This window comes from Gastrolobium bilobum, unplaced genomic scaffold (genome assembly GCF_033153095.1).
Source record: "Gastrolobium bilobum isolate Gb01-03AN ecotype WA unplaced genomic scaffold, APGP_CSIRO_Gbil_v1 utg32472, whole genome shotgun sequence".
NCBI lineage: Eukaryota > Viridiplantae > Streptophyta > Magnoliopsida > Fabales > Fabaceae > Gastrolobium > Gastrolobium bilobum.
In genome coordinates, this window is record NW_026898916.1 from 358,490 (window position 1) to 374,817 (window position 16,328).

Genomic DNA, 16,328 nt, shown 5'->3' on the forward strand with positions numbered 1-16,328 from the left:
ACATTTCAAATTCTTTCAAGTGTGAACACAAACCTAAGAATGAAGGAGAGAGGGACACGTCATCAAAGTTTGGATGAAGATTTTATATATTATTGCATTCCTATATTTATTTATTAAAAAAAAATAGTTCTACTAAATAATGTTTCATTTTAATTAGGTAAAAATTTTAACTAAGCCATCTAAATAATTTTCCAATGCAATATCTTAAAAGTTTTAGGGGATATTATTATAAAAACGAATGGATAGATTGCTTGAGTTTGCCATTTTGAAATACTGTTAGTTGTAAAACGAAACAAAGCAACTCTTGGTATTCCACAATCGTAATAATAATAATCAACCATAATACGCTTTACGAACCATTTTTTGATGACTATTATGCATGATTAGAAATATATTGTAAAATAACAAAATTATTATATTGTAAAATAAATTTGAAATATGAAAATAAATTATTATATTGTAATACTTCATTTGCAATTGCATTCTTCCACTTTAGTGAAAGTGCTGTCACGAGAATAGAGGTAATTCGTTCTATTCTGGGAGACAGTTGTCTGCAAATCTTGGGCACCATAGAGAGGGAGATATTGTCTTAAGGAGACAACTTTGACTGGGCTCAGATTTTTCCTTGTTACATTCACATATTTTCGTACGGTACACTTTAATTTGAGTTATTGTATATTTCAATTTCTTATATGTACTTTATGAATCTGTATACACTGTGGAAGTGATTTCTTTAACAGTATTCCCTCTAAATGACTTTAACATCTTTTTTGGATAACAATGTCTCCGGCACAACTTCCACAGGGAAGAAAGAATGGCATTGCTGATTATGACCATTATTTAAAAGATTAAATTAATCTCATTGTATTTTAAAAATACCCAAACAAAAGAACATTCTTCTTCGAGCATATTCTAAAACGAAACTTACAGCTTAATGTTACGGAAGAAAGAAGTTTACTAAGGGAGAGAGAAATGTGTCAATAAAAAGATTGAGGGAGATTGGGAAGAAGATTGGGGAAGTGAGATCTGGATACAACCTTTTTGAAATTCTTCTCATATCATTTCAGTTACTCTTACTACTGAGTTATTACAACAACTAATATGAAACAAAAGACCACACTATAAATAAAATAAATTAGAATGAGATTGGACAATTTCTTAAACAACTTCTGAGGGGAGGAAGGGTTGGTAGTTGCAGTGTTCTTTTCTCTGAGAGAAGAAAGTAAAGATGGGTGCAAAATATATGTTTTTCTTGTGTTTATTTGTTTGGATTGCAGAAGCACAATTTGAAAAAAGGTTTTCAATGTGAAAAATTATGGCACTATTGAACATAGCAAGACGAACAATAGTGTGGTAACCATGCTCATTTCTTTCTCTTTTTTCTTTTTTCTTTTTTCCTTACAATTTGATTGTAACGAGCTAACTCGTGCATTATTCTTATTCATTGATTTGCACGTTTATGGATTACTAATTGATTTGCACATTTGTGGCCGGTGGCTTAAAACGTGCAAATCAGCCAACATTTAGGCTTAGCCTTTACCACAAGGTGCTTTTCATGGTTTTCAAAGAACTTCACTCTGATAGAGCTTAGTTTGTCAACTAAGACACACCTTGTGTTGTGTATTGCTATATTTTATTTAAGTTGATCATGTCTTTGACATGAACTAGGAAAAAAAAAGGAGAAAGACATGAAATGCACCATGGTTGAAAAAGTATGCAATATTATTCATTGAATTAGTGTTACCCGACAATTATCCATGAGGCTTCTTTAGGTCTACTGTTCACGTTGCAAAGAAATATGGTAAAGTGTGATTTTTTTTTTCTTTTTTCCTAATGCAATATACTTTCTCAATGAATAAAAAGATAAGGAAATGTGGTTTTATTAAGGGTAAACAAGGAGCGGATGATATCATTGTGGCTCAGGAAATCATCCATTCCATGAATAAAAAGAGAGGAGATAAGGATTGGATGACTGTCAAAGTTGATTTATAAAAGGCTTATGACAAGATTTCTTGGGAGTTCCTGAAAGACACGCTTGTGGATGTTAGTTTGCCTGAGAATATTATTTCTCTGATCATGTCTTGTGTCTCGTCGTGTACAATGAACTTATTATGGAATGGATCTACTACGACATAATTTTCTCCCAATCAAGGTCTTCGTCAGGGAGATCCTTTGTCTCCTTATCTATTCATTCTTTGCATGGAAAGACTTGCTCACTTGATTATGTAGCAGTTCAGGAGGACATTTGGAGACCTATCAGATTGAATAGAAGGGGACCACTGCTTTCTCATCTATTTTTTGCAGATGATCTTCTGCTCTTTACAGAAGCCACAGAAGGGCAAGCTGTTATTATTAATAAGATTCTTGATTGTTTTTGCAGGTGTTCTGGTGAGAAGGTTAGCAAGGAAAAAACAAAAGTCTTCTTCTCCAGAAACGTTAATCATACCCGAGTGCAGAATTTAAGCCAGTTGATGGGATACTCTCCTACAAATGACTTGGGTATATACTTGGGTATTCCTCTTCGTCATAACCGTGTTACAAAGAATACATTTGGCTATATCTTAAATCGGATGCAAGCTCGTTTGAATGCCTGGAATCAACGTACTCTTTCTTTGGCGGGAAGATCAACTTTGGCTAGGTCAGTTCTCACTGCAATTCCTCAATATCCTATGCAAACTTGTATTATTCCTAGTGGTACGTGTGACCGTATTGAGAGTGTAACTTGGAATTTCATATGGGGATCAACTTCTGAACGAAGGAAAGCTCATCTGTTTCTTGGGAGACAGTTTGTTTGCCGAAGAATGTAGGGGGGCTTGGTTATCATAAAATTAAAGAGAATAATATGGCTTTTATCACGAAGCTAGGTCACTGTATCATGACTGATCGTATTTTGCTATGGGTTCGGGTCCTTCGTAGCAAGTATAAGGTGGAGGAGAGGCTCATTCCAAGCATCTCGGCTTCAGCAAATGATTCTGGATTATGGAAAGCTATTGTTAAGTATTGGCCTCAAACTCTAGAGAATTCTCGTATCATTTTAGGTGATGGGGTTCATACGTCTTTTTGGATGGACTCGTGGGTTCCAGGATGTCCTCAACTTGTTTCTGTGGCTGTTCAATCTATTCCTGCTATTATGCTTCATTGGTCTACGTCTCAATTTGTAACTTGTTATGGTAATTGGGATAAAGGCGCATTACCTACACTTGTGGTAACATTCAATTGGCTAATGAAACTCTTATTAAGATTGGTCATCGGGAGCTCATAAGAGAGGAACGTCTTATACACTGAAATTTTTCCTCTGAGGGTTATGTTAAAATTAATGTGGATGGTTCCAGCATAGACGGTGGGCAAAAGACTGCGTGTGGTGGAGTCATAAGGGATGCTGCTGGGAACTGGTTAACTGGCTTTACAAAATTCCTTGGAAGTGGTACTTCTACTTCAGCGGAAATTTGGGAGTTCTTGACAGGTATGGATCTGGCTTGGCATAAGGGATTTAGGAGAGTCTTTGTAGAGGGTGACTCCAAGGTGGCTTTGGAGTTTATAAGAAAAGGGTGTGAGGTAAGTCATCCTCTTTCTTCTTTAATCATCCGAGCTCGTAGCATGCTTCAAAAAGACTGGATTATTCAGCTTAGTCATACCTATAGAGAAGGCAATTTTCTTGCTACTCATGTCCCTCATCAAGATGGACAGTTGATTGTGCTTGATGTCCCTCGGACAACTTGTTTGGAATTGCTTCGTAATGACTTGAGGGGAGTTAGTCTCCCAAGATTGTGTCCAGTATAGGATTTTTTTTTTTTTTTTTAGTTTTCATTGTATTTCCAAAAAAAAAAAAGTTTTATTCAGTATGATTTTCCATGAATGATATTTCATACCATATTAGTCAAACTCAGGAGCCTATGTTGTTTTTATTATTGGGGATTAATTGTTTTCATTAGCGGGTAATTATGATAACAATGGCGTAATATTTTTTATTTATTTAAACATTTACATTATTTATTTATTTTTGGTATCCAAACATTTACATTATTTAATTAAAGAAACTTTTTACAAATTTTTATTTAATTATTATATACAAAGATAATGACTCAAAAAATTAAAAATTAAATGATACATAATAAATATTCAAAACCACTAATGAAAAGTAATATTGATTCAAAATCATAATAAAATATTGCAATCATGGAAATATTCCAATAATTCATTCCTAATTTCATCTCTTATTTCTTTCATTAATGTAATTGATTCTGCACTTAGCCATTCCAATACACCTTCTCTTGGATCATCGTTATTTGCTTCAAACTCGTTGATATTCTCAAATACTTCAAGCATATTTATGTCAGAAGAATCCTTTCGTCGTATATAATTATGAAGAGGAAATGCTTACCCAAATGATGGCAAATTGAGTTTAATGGTCGATCAAAGTTGGTCATATTTTATAAGATCCTCTACCTTGTTTTGCACACTTCGTGGTAGGTTATTCACAATATTCAGATTAGACCCCTTAAATTTAAATATTCGCATACAATACTATTTTTTATAACATGGCCAACTTTTTTTGAAAGCGGTTGAAAAAAAATGAAGACCAAATACCAAACATGAAGCATAGGATTATAAAATAGCAATTGTGGAATGAGCAGAGAGATTAAACAAAATTGTACCTTGAAGAAGAGATGAAAACCAAGAGATGTTTGATTCTAAAGTGATAGGTTGTTGTAGTAGCAGCAAAACCACATTAGGGCAGGGTGGGGCCTTAGCCTGGACTAATTTTAAAAATTAGCCACGTTTTAAAGGTGGCTAAATCAACGTAGCTATTTGCAGGTTTGTTTCAAAAATTAATCATGTTTTAAATGTGGCTAAATAACCATATTTAAGTTTGATACAGGCTAAATTTTTTTGGCCCAAGCTAAGTTGCTATGCTGCTCTGTCTCTTGGTTGTTGGGAGACTTTTAGCTATTAAAAAAAAACCATAATAGTGGGATAACGAGAGATAATGACGATGATAGAACCACGATAAAGATACATTTTTAAAAAATTATATTATTTTTTAATTTTTACTTTTTTTTTTCAAAAGCAATCAACCCTTAGTTAAAAAAAATATTTTAACTTTTATTTTAAATTCTATTTTTAAAAATTTGGGAAGAATATTATAATAATCAATTAATATTAATTTTTTTTTTTGAAAAGATTAATGTTATTGTTAATGTTACTGTCAATCAATTTTACCGTCAGATCGATTATATTCATTCAACAATTATATTTATTTTCATTTTTGTATGGTTATAATTTTTTATATTTTATATTTATTTTTACCTTTGTATGATTATGATTTTTCGTATTTAATAATTTTATATTAAATATGAAAAATCTTAACCATACAAAAATAAAAATAAATATAATAGTTAGATCAACATATTCGATTTAAGGGTAAAATTATTTGGCAGTATCATCGATAGTAATACTAATTGTTATAACAATATCATACCCAAAAAAAATTTTAAAAGGAAATTTTATAAAAGAAATAAAAAGTTATTCAATTGGGGCTAAAAAGTCAAAAAGATCCTTAGAACAACACCTATAGCAAGGGCATTAGTGACAATTCAATTCGGTCCTTATCGAAAAATCTCTGTTCTCAGGGGTTGATGAACATGCTTCTTTATTTGTTTCAGGGCAAAGCAGAATAGTCAGAGAAAAATGGCGTGCAGGAGCATGCTTCGTTCCGCTATTCTTGTTGAACCTTTACAATTCGAATCCCTTCGTTTTAATTTTAATTCCAAAAACAGAGGAAACTCGCGCTGCAAAACCGTTAGGGCTCGCCCATTTCACCGTGCCAAAGGAGGAGCTCTACGTTGTTCTTACAACGAAACGACGTCGTTTCAGGACGATCAAGGTCCCCCTCAAGAAGCAGTGTTGAAAGCCATTTCAGGTTATTCTCTCTACTCAACAATTTAATTTAAATTTATGCTTAATTTTCATGTAACGAGCTTTAAATGAAAAAAATTAAAACTGTCTTTGATTTGTTAATGAATGGTTACAGAGGTGTCTAAGACAGAAGGTAGGGTTGGCCAAACTACGAACATGGTTATTGGAGGCACTGTTACAGATGATTCTACCAATGAATGGCTTACTTTGGACCAGAAGGTATTTCATTCATTATTCAACTCATTGATTCCTTTTAAGTTTTTTTTTTTTTTTTTTCTGTTTGCATTTAATGGCTTCTTCTAATTCTTGTGTTTATTATCATGTTTATGATGTATGCACCTTATCATATTTTTCAACTTTTATGTCTTTTTATCACAATACTTGTTTTGTGTGTTATAATGTGCTGCACAGGTGAACTCATACCCAACAGTGAGAGGGTTTACGGCAATAGGAACAGGAGGTGAGGACTTCGTGCAAGCCATGGTTGTTGCCGTGGAATCTGTAATACAACAGCCAATTCCTCAGGTATATATATATTGACACACTGCAAATTTAGAAATTGGTCCTATTTATTGGAAAAATTTGCTGATTGATGCAATAGATTATAGAATTACCCAACACACTCGTTACTATACAAATATGGCCAGTGGTGATTGTATTGGTATTGGTAATTGAACCTGTAACGTGTGCATATCTAATATATCATGGTTTATTTGTTGTTATTATTGTAAGGTTAATTTTGTGTATAGTGTTGCTTCAATCTAACTTCTTGTGTAACTTGGCTGCTTCTTGAACTTTACGTGATGCTCATTGGTGGGTAACATACTGTTTTCTGAGCTTGAAAAATAGGATTTCGAAGTGGAACTATACCTTCTGTTTGATTGTCAAATGAAAGAAAACAAATACCCAAAAAGAAAACAACTAATTGCGATGATTGTGATGGGGGGAATTACATTTTCTTGTTGGTCTCGGTGCTTTAAAATTGTTGCTGAATTAGCTCTGTATCATTGTATTAACACTATAATACATCTATCACACCCTAGGTAACTAACTGATCACTATCTTTACAAGTACCTTTATAAGTCCAGTGTGGGCGGTTGCAACTTTTGATTTTCATAGTTTTGTTGCTTTGGTTCTAAGATTGCCCGTGAACATCTATCAACTAAATAGGTCTGGCTTGTGAGTTTGCTGAGCTGTTAACAATAGTTATAATAATTCTTAACTATTATCGTGCTGCTAAACAACTTATTTTAGATTTTGTCATTGAAGTAAGAAGCTTGAAATCTATCTGTAAATAGAGGACCTTATGAAGGGTCATGCTTAAATTAGGACAAAGGAACTACACATGACCCTGCATTATGATGGACTTTGATCACAAGGTTTAACATATTGAAAAGACTTTTAAGCATGTGCTCTTAGTTGCCAATATGAGCTGTGAATGGTCCGTAAAATCTCTTCTGCAAGTTGCTCAAAGGGAAGGAAAGTATATACATTTTTCAGAGAGTTCAGTTATGCTTATATCGGATAGGTGTGGCTCAAACTTAATAATTATCATCCGCGTATACTCCTGAAAAGTATCTTGCTCCTATCTCTTACATGCGCGCACAACATGCGCATACATTCACACACATTCAGAGAGACTTCTTGAGCTGAAGCATAAACCTAGAAGTCAGCATCAGCCCAAAGGTTGGACAGATTTGCTTGTTTTCTTGTGACTGGATCTAAAAATTACTTTTATTCTCTAATCTTTTTATGGTAATTGATGAATTACTGTCCCAAAATAAGCAAACTTTAGGCTAGCCTTTAATTGTATTTGAGTTTTGTTTCACTCAAGATGATTGAGAATTTGGGACTGGATGACCAACGGTAGGATGCTTTTTTACCACTGCTTTATGCAAAATACCTACTATAGTAATGCGGTGCAGATATGAGAACTAGTGAAGTAGTCCATCATAAGAAAGGACTTGCAAAACAGACCTACTCTGAATTTATTACCAACCAGTTATTGATCACATAAAATATATAGTGATGATAGTTAAAAATTAAAATTGATGATAGTGCCCTTGTCGGTGACAAACGCTTGCAATGAATTTGATCGCTCCTTAAAAGAACATGAACACTATGAGGACTAGTGAAGTAGTCCATCATAAGTAAGGACTTGCAAAACGGACCGACTCTGAGTTCATTACTAGCCAGTTATTGTTCTCATAAAGTATGTAGTGAGCTTTAATTGAATTTGTTTTTTGAAGTATAATTTATTTTTTCCTTCAGGCTGTGATTGCCTTCAAGAGTTTGCTGCAGGAAGAGTGTAGAATATTGCCTGATTTACTCATTAATATTTTACATCTACACTTTTATTTGGTGGTTGATGTTCATCTTTCAAAAAATTTAACATATTTGTTACAGGGACGTGTGAAGCAGAAGTTATCAGCTCGGGGCAAATATGTGTCCGTAAACATTGGGCCTATCCAAGTTGTTTCCAGTGAACAGGTTTTTCTGTCTTCTTCCCTTCTTTTTCTCTATTAGGTTAAATCTTTCTACCTTGTTATTGTTAAACATGTATTTATTCATAAAAGAACTTGAGATTCCATCTGTTAGATAGTAGATTGTGTCCCCATGCAAATGATCTTGGGTTAATATTCCTTGATATGGAATTTTGTTGTATTTTTCAGGTCCAAGCTGTATATAATGCCATGAGGAGGGATGACCGGATGAAATATTTTTTGTAGTCTGTTAGATTTTGTATAGAATGCAGTGTTTCCAAGGGATGTATAACCATGCCTGCTTTCGAGTAGTTAGGCTGATTTTGTTCTTTGATTAGTCCCTGATATCATTGTCATCAGATGTAATAATGGTTTAAATTAGATCTCTTCTGTATTTTATGAATATGTAAGCATGATATGTTACCATTAGTTATAAAAAATAATATAGACATTATTTTCTAGGGAAAGTACTTGAATGTGGTTAGTGGTAGATGTCCGGTTTGGTACCTTGATTGCAGATTAGTCTAGTTCATGGTAGCTAAAATTGGGATCTTACCTAAAATCAGAAAGTCGATAAAAAATCATAAAACGTAAAATCTTAATATAAAAAAATCGTAAAAGTGTAAAAGTGTTTGGAATTTTGATGAAATCATTTTGATTAAAAAAAGTCATAAAAGCACAGATTTAAATTGAGATTTTAATTACCATGGTCTAGTTTTTTAATCTTTCACTCGTTGAGTGTATTAAAACAATTGGAGAAGTACAGTCGTAAAAACATCTCTTATATTTCATAGCGTAGATACATGTGTGTGCTGGTGTGCGCTGCCTCCACCCTGTCTCTTAATCTCTTAATATGATAATCAGCTAATAGAGCGGTTAGGATGGAGCAATTTCCTCAGACTGCCATATATTAATTTCATTTTTTTTATATGTTGACAAGAATCTTTACTATTTAATGAACGTAAACCGTTATGTCTTAAACTGGACTAAACTTTCATCATTCTTGACTTACTGGAGTTGTCATTACAGTCATTAAGATTAGAAACACATGACTCACCTAATTATGTTTATATTATTTACTTTATTTATCTTTTTACATTATATGGGAATTAAACACACACCCTTACACTACATATACCTAACTCACACACCCCACCACTAGGCTAATCCTAGTGGATTTATTTACTTTATTTATAATAGCACATGAGTTCACATATCAGAAGAGTATATATTACATGACTACTGAAATTTTTTTCCTTGAACGGGTAGCTATTTGAGAAAAACAATCTCTCTTTCCAAGTTTTCGGTAAGCTATCTTTTCTGTTTCTGACCCGAAAATAAAAATCATTTCCGAGTATAAAGTTGAAGTGGATGAGAGGAGGAGAATCGTGACGGGTGTGTTCCAACTTTCAACCATACCTTACTCTTCTGCCACGATTGGCATCTTTAACCAGCAAAATATCTCTTCTTACATTTTGTCTCTTTTTTCCATTTCCTTTTCTTTTTTAAAAGTCCTATTCTAGGTTGAGAAATCAAATAGCACCCAAACTGTATAATTTCTGTTTGATCTTGGTTTGAGTTATCATTTTTTAAATGGAAGGAAAGCAAATGAAACCGGTAATGAATTTTGGTTTCAGCTAAAATTTTAAAAATTGTCACTTTTTTCCCAATCATATTGTCTTTATCAAACATTCCAAGTCACATCCATCAAAGGTACTCCGCACTTCTTTTAACTGATTAATACCCGTTTAAAAATTATTTATTCACTTTTGAAACTTGGGAAGTATTTATTATATACGATGCATTGGTATTTCAAAAAAATTAACATGTCGTGTCTAATAATATTTCATATTTTTAAACTTTCTGACACTTCAACGTGTATTACAGAGATTCAAAAATGAATTTAAATGTTGCATTTTTTGTTTCAACTATTAAATTTATTGAATTACGATTATTATTTTATTGAGTTTAATATAAATATTTGGGATATGTTATATTTCTTTGCAAAATTTATTGTATTATAAATTTAGCTTTATTTTTTTGTTAAATTATTAAATATTAAATATAATATACATTACATAAATTAAAAATATTATTTAATATCAAAGCATGTCTTAATATATTAAAATTTAGTATTTTTTAGAATTAATATGTCAGAATATCATGTCGTGTTATTCCATATCCCGTATTATATCGGTACAACAGGTACTAGGATGAGGATTTACCATATTTTTAAAAGAAAAATTATTGTCTCATTTTATATGAGATAATTATCTCATACCAGTATGCCACTCTCACATCAAAAGTTGTGGCACAATTTTTTTTCTTTTTCTTTTTCTTTTTAATGGGTGATGGTTCACATCATATCATGTGTCTATGATATGTGATATTTATCTCCAATAACATGAGAGAAATAGAACCTTTTCTAAAAACAATTGCAAGAATTTCAATTCTTCATTTAATAATCCACATTTATGAAGAAAAAAAATTATTATCTTTTATCATAAAATAAAATGTTTTGAGGGTTGGGATGTCTCTGCGGTTCAAAGGATCGTCATCCCCTGTACCATTTATGGCCTTTTTTTCTTTTTTCTTTTTAGTGATGTCGTAGATATATCTTTTGTTATAAGTGGAGTGCGAAGGTCTTCTTGGCTTGCGTCCTCGCTACTAAATTCAACCTTTTTTTTCTTTTTCTTTTTTTTTATTGCTGTGAAAGTTCTAAGTTTCTAACAGAAAATTAAATGTGTTGTTATTTTTAATTTTTGGTAAGAATAAGAGGAAATGTTAGATAATCAAAACGCATATCCAAATTGAAATACAAAATATTTTATGCTTATAAGATTACATTATATATTAATAGAATAATGTGAAGAATTATTATTTGGATGAAGTGTTTGTCGTTTTAAATGACATAACTTTGTGTCATTTTTAACGAAACTACGTGATTTTGATATTTTTTACATTTTTATTTTTATAAAATTAGAAAAAAAAGAAGGTGGAGGAAAGAGAATGCAAAAACACAAAAAAATGATGTAATTTCATTAAAAATGACACAAAGTTATATCATTTAAAATGACAAATACTTTTTTCGTATTTTATATATATAAAAATAGAGAAAAATGTTTGTCATTTTAAATGATACGAAGTTATGTCATTTTAAGAGAGAGATAGAAATAAAATAATATTTTTTATTTAAAATTTAAATTAAAAAAAACATCCACTTTCTCCCTGTGATTTTCATTCTTTGTGTCTATCTCTCTTAAAATGACATAAATGACATAACTTATGTCATTTAAGATGACAAACACCAAACACATAAAAAAAATTGAGAATTATCATTAACTGTAATTGTATTTATCATATTTTATTTTGGTGGTGCATATTTTGATTATCTAATAGCTACTTATTATAATAGAATAACCACAAAAAAATGAAGTTATAAAAAAAATTGAACGAAATTTGGTACCTGATCCCAAAACTAATTAAAAACAACGGATGGTTATATCTTTGATGATTTTCTTTTTTTCTTTTTCTTTTTCTTTTTCTTTTTATTTTTTTAATACATTCGATGATTTTCTTGGTGGAGTTTTAGGGTTGGACCTTTCTAACATAGCCACTCATACCCCGTGGTCAAATTAAACAGTCGGGTGTATTTGCCGATGACACTTGTCTAACACTAAGATAGAAGACAATTACCAAAACCAACCAGAGGGTAAGGTGACAGAGTATCATTTTCCTATGCATTGCTCCCATAACCAATTCTATATTATTCACCCAATAAAGGACAAAAAAAAAATCTCTATTTAATCATAACTTCGTCAAGTTTTATATTTTGTTTGGTATAGTTTCAGTTTCTTTATGGTTTACAGTATGGATTTATTTGAGTAATTTTTTTCACATTATTAAAATAAATTTATCTTTTAAAATAGTTATTAATATAAACAATTATTTTTAATTAATATAAGTTAAAACTATACAGAATAACATGAAATTTGTTAGACAACCCGTTCCAAATGAGGTGAAAATATAAAATATCTACTTTTGTTTCAAAATTTAAAAATAAATAAATAAATATGAATAGCAATGTATTGTGAAACGGTTGCAACTTGCATGATCTACTCATCATTTAAATATGAATAACAATTGGGAGTGCGGAAATTTTTGCGTGCTCCGTACCAGTTCTTTCGTATGTGAAAAAGTGATCATGTTGTTATCAAAAAAAAAAAGTGATCATGTTATTTTATTATAGTTACTCATTTATAAATTATATATTTTTTTTTTCTTATTTCATCATGAATGAATGATTGTAATCAAATAATATGATCACATGACCATTTTTAATCGCATCAACATTTTTTCATATAGCACTCCCATCACAATTACCACTTAGAAAAAAAATTCATTTATCACTCACCATAACACCACACTCATCAATTCATTTGAGTAAGCTCTAAGAAGGAACCTTCGTAGCTTCCCAATAAAAAGAAAATATTTATTTCCCTGTCGGCAAAGGGTGCATGCAGTGGCCATGGCAGCACCTGCAATCCCATGAGCCGGTGATTCTTTCTGTCCCCATATTTTTCAATAACAAAAAAAAAAAAAAAGTACAATAAGAAAACATAATGTTGTAATAAAAAATCATAAATCCGTTGTTCTATCATAAAAAAAGAAGAAGGAAAAAAAAAAAAAAAAAGGCAAATACAAAATTGATGAATAGTAATTGTGACTGTGAGTGTTGTAATGAATCTAGCAGAAACGATCACCGTTGGTGGCATTGTTAGAGGAGGGTGGTATCTCGAAGTGCCAAAGCCTTCCAACACCTTTAACCAAGTTCTTCTTACAAAGAAACTCCTCAGCGTAAACCTTCTCCACCTTCCGATCCACATCGTGCAAGAACACGTGCGTCACACCCGATCCCTTCCTGTTCCTCGCCATGACGGCGGCGGAGAACACGGCGGCCATTCTCCCCGGAGCCTCCGCGAAATACCCTTTGGGCGCGTCGATCATTATCATGTCCCACTCCGTCTCGTAAACCTCGTCCGGTAGATTCTGTAGCGCCAGCTTGCACGCTTCGTTGCCTCGCAGGTAAGCCTTCGACGGCGAGCACGCGGGTTCGGAGCGGTACGAGGAGAGGAGCGCGTTGGCCTCGCGAAGCTGTGTCCTGTACCGTACGGTGTGGGCGCGTAGGCTAGGCGCGTCCTTGAGAATGGTTTGGACCCACTTAGGGTCCTCCTCGAGGAATAGCGTGGTGCCACCTGGGTTGAACGATGCCCACATGAGCGAGTCGTGGCCGAGTCCGAAGACGAGAAACTTGGAAGGACGACCCAGTGATTTCAGCACATCCAAGCTTATCTTGATCTCCGACACCGATTGTTGTGGGACCACGCGCGACGTGGCGTAGTGGAGTATTGCCCTCAACTGAATCGATGTCGGGTTATAATCCTCATCCATTCGGGTTCGGGTTCGGATCCCAAACGAAAATGAACACGGCAACGAGCTGTCGGAGTTTCGGGTCACGGTGGCTATGATCAGCGCCGCTCCTATCAACCCTACTATGACCAACCCCAGGAACCACCGTCTCTCCGGCAATGAATACCGGTTCTTCATTTTGCTACTTTTACCTCTTTCCTATATGTGTTGCATCAATATATAATAAGATTTGTGTGTCTCTGTGTAACGGAAAGAGATAGATTAATAATAATATATAGTAATAGGCAATAGCAATGTTATGTACCATGTAACATGCAAGACTGAAAAATTTCTAATAAGCAAGAGGGAATCTTGGGTTTTAAGGGAAGGTGTCGAAGGTGGTTTGATTTTGTCAAATGATGTATAAGAATGTGAGAATTGGCAGCGCAACCAATATTTAGTGAGATTTAATATCCAAAAAAAAAATATTTAGTGAGATTTGAAGGACAAAAAAAGAAGTGAAGGGGAACATAGAGAGATATTTGAGTAAATATCCATTTTGCTCGGCAATTAAATTTTACGATGCTCGTTTTAGTTTCTAGCAAATAAAAAGGTAAAAAATTCAAAATAGACTCGTTTAGTTGAAATTATGGGCCTTCATAAATTTAAAAAAGATCTACATTAGTCCTTTAAAAGGAGTAAAATGAGGTCACTTTAAATTTTTTAAGGACCACAAATAGCCTTTTATTTGCTAGGAACTAAAGTGAGTATCATAAAATTTGCTGAGGACTGAAAATGATATTTACTCGAGATCCTTTAAAGCTGTTGGTATTTGAAAAATAAAATGGGCTTAAGACAAAATAAAATGGGTTTGCAAATGATAATGGAAATCGTATTTGAATCGGAATCGGATATACAAAGTCGTCATATTTGATAAAATGTTTTTTGCCGGCGGATATTTTAATAACGATATGCATAGATATATTTTTAAATATAAGTGTATTTTGATTATGATTTGTGTAATTATATATGTCAAATTTTGATTTAATTACTTATGAGTCTATTAACTTTTTTTCACAGAAGATGCTATTTTCCTTGTAAAGAAATCATATTCAGAATGAGGAAAGGATATTGGGCTTTTTGACCCTTATAACCCTTTACTAATAAATAATTACTAAATTGACCTTTATTATAAACTATTTCAAAAATTTAACCCCCCTCAAAAACATAACACCAATCTGTCCATGTTTGACCGTTGACCACTAAGCCTACCCGGGTACACCCCTCCCTACCCGGGTATTTTTTGAAATTTTTTGTATACCCGGGTAGGGAGGAGTGTACCCGGGTATTGTTCTTGATTGCTTGAATTATGTACCCGGGTAGGGATGAGTGTACCCGGGTAAATGTTCTTTATTTTAGTGATTAGTGATTCATTACTTAATTACTTGCCACACGTTGTTCGTTTCTCGTTCTTTATGGTTTCCATGAACAGCGTTAGTGTTCATTTCTTTACTTTTTTTTTTTTTACTAAGCATCTACCTAATTAACTTATCTAGAAATGCTTTCGAGGAACCGCAGGCATTGGCACAATACGTGTTTGAATCATTGTGGGTTAATAAGAAGAAGATTTACCCGGGTACACTCATCTTTACCCGGGTAAATAATTCAAAAAATCAAGAACAATACCCGGGTACACCCCTCCCTACCCGGGTTTGTACCCGGGTAGGGAGGGGTGTACCCGGGTAGGCTTGGTGGTCAACGGTCAAACAAGAGCAGATTGGTGTTTTGTTTTTTGAGGGGGTTAAATTTTTGAAATAGTTTATAATGAAGGTCAATTTGGTAATTAATTATTAGTAAAGGGTTATAAGGGTCAAAAAGCCAAGGATATTGTAACAATCAATTAGTATTATTATCAATAAATTTCACTATTAGATTAATTATGTTGATTCAATGGTTGCTTTTATTTTCATTATGTTGATCCAACGATTATATTTATTTTCATCTTTATATGGTTATGAATATAAAGTATTAAATATAGAAAATCATAAGCATATAAAGATGGAAATAAATATAATCGTTTGATCAACATAATTGATCTAACGGTGAAATTGATTGGTAGTAACATTGATAATAACACTAATTGATTGTTACAATATCCTATCTCTTCAAAATAAGCTTTTAATATAATGAATAAATAATAAATATTTTGAGATCGAAGATTAATCATTTTGAGTTAGGTAGTGTTTGGTTGAAGGTTTATTTTGAGATTGATGGGAAAGTGTAAGTGGATATTGAAAAATACCACGTTTGGTTCAGGTTTTTTCAAAAAATACCAGGCAAATAAGATAGATGGAAAAATGACTTTTGTGTTGATTTTTGGATGAAATTCACTGTTACAGTATACCACTTGTGATGTGGTATTTTGAGATAATTGGAGAAGTGAAAAAACAGGTGCAAAGTTTCTCCCGAACATAGATTTTGCATATTTAAATAAATTTCCCTGGTAATATTTGGATCAAC

The 16,328-nt window shown here is 32.8% G+C and overlaps 2 protein-coding genes across 2 annotated transcripts; one reads left to right on the top strand and one right to left on the bottom strand.

Annotated features, from left to right (window-relative positions):
* The first annotated feature begins 5,643 nt into the window (after positions 1-5,643).
* On the top strand, positions 5,644-8,860 carry LOC133285504 (uncharacterized). The gene is made up of 5 exons (XM_061482745.1): positions 5,644-5,920; positions 6,032-6,135; positions 6,328-6,441; positions 8,323-8,406; positions 8,589-8,860. The coding sequence occupies exons 1-5, from the start codon at positions 5,689-5,691 to the stop codon at positions 8,643-8,645; spliced, it is 591 nt and encodes a 196-aa protein (XP_061338729.1). The 5' UTR covers positions 5,644-5,688; the 3' UTR covers positions 8,646-8,860.
* A 4,042-nt stretch (positions 8,861-12,902) lies between these two features.
* Positions 12,903-14,109, bottom strand: LOC133285513 (arabinogalactan O-methyltransferase 1-like). The gene has a single exon (XM_061482756.1). It carries the CDS (start codon positions 14,004-14,006, stop codon positions 13,146-13,148), a length of 861 nt encoding a protein of 286 aa, XP_061338740.1. The 5' UTR covers positions 14,007-14,109; the 3' UTR covers positions 12,903-13,145.
* Between the last annotated feature and the right edge of the window lie 2,219 nt (positions 14,110-16,328).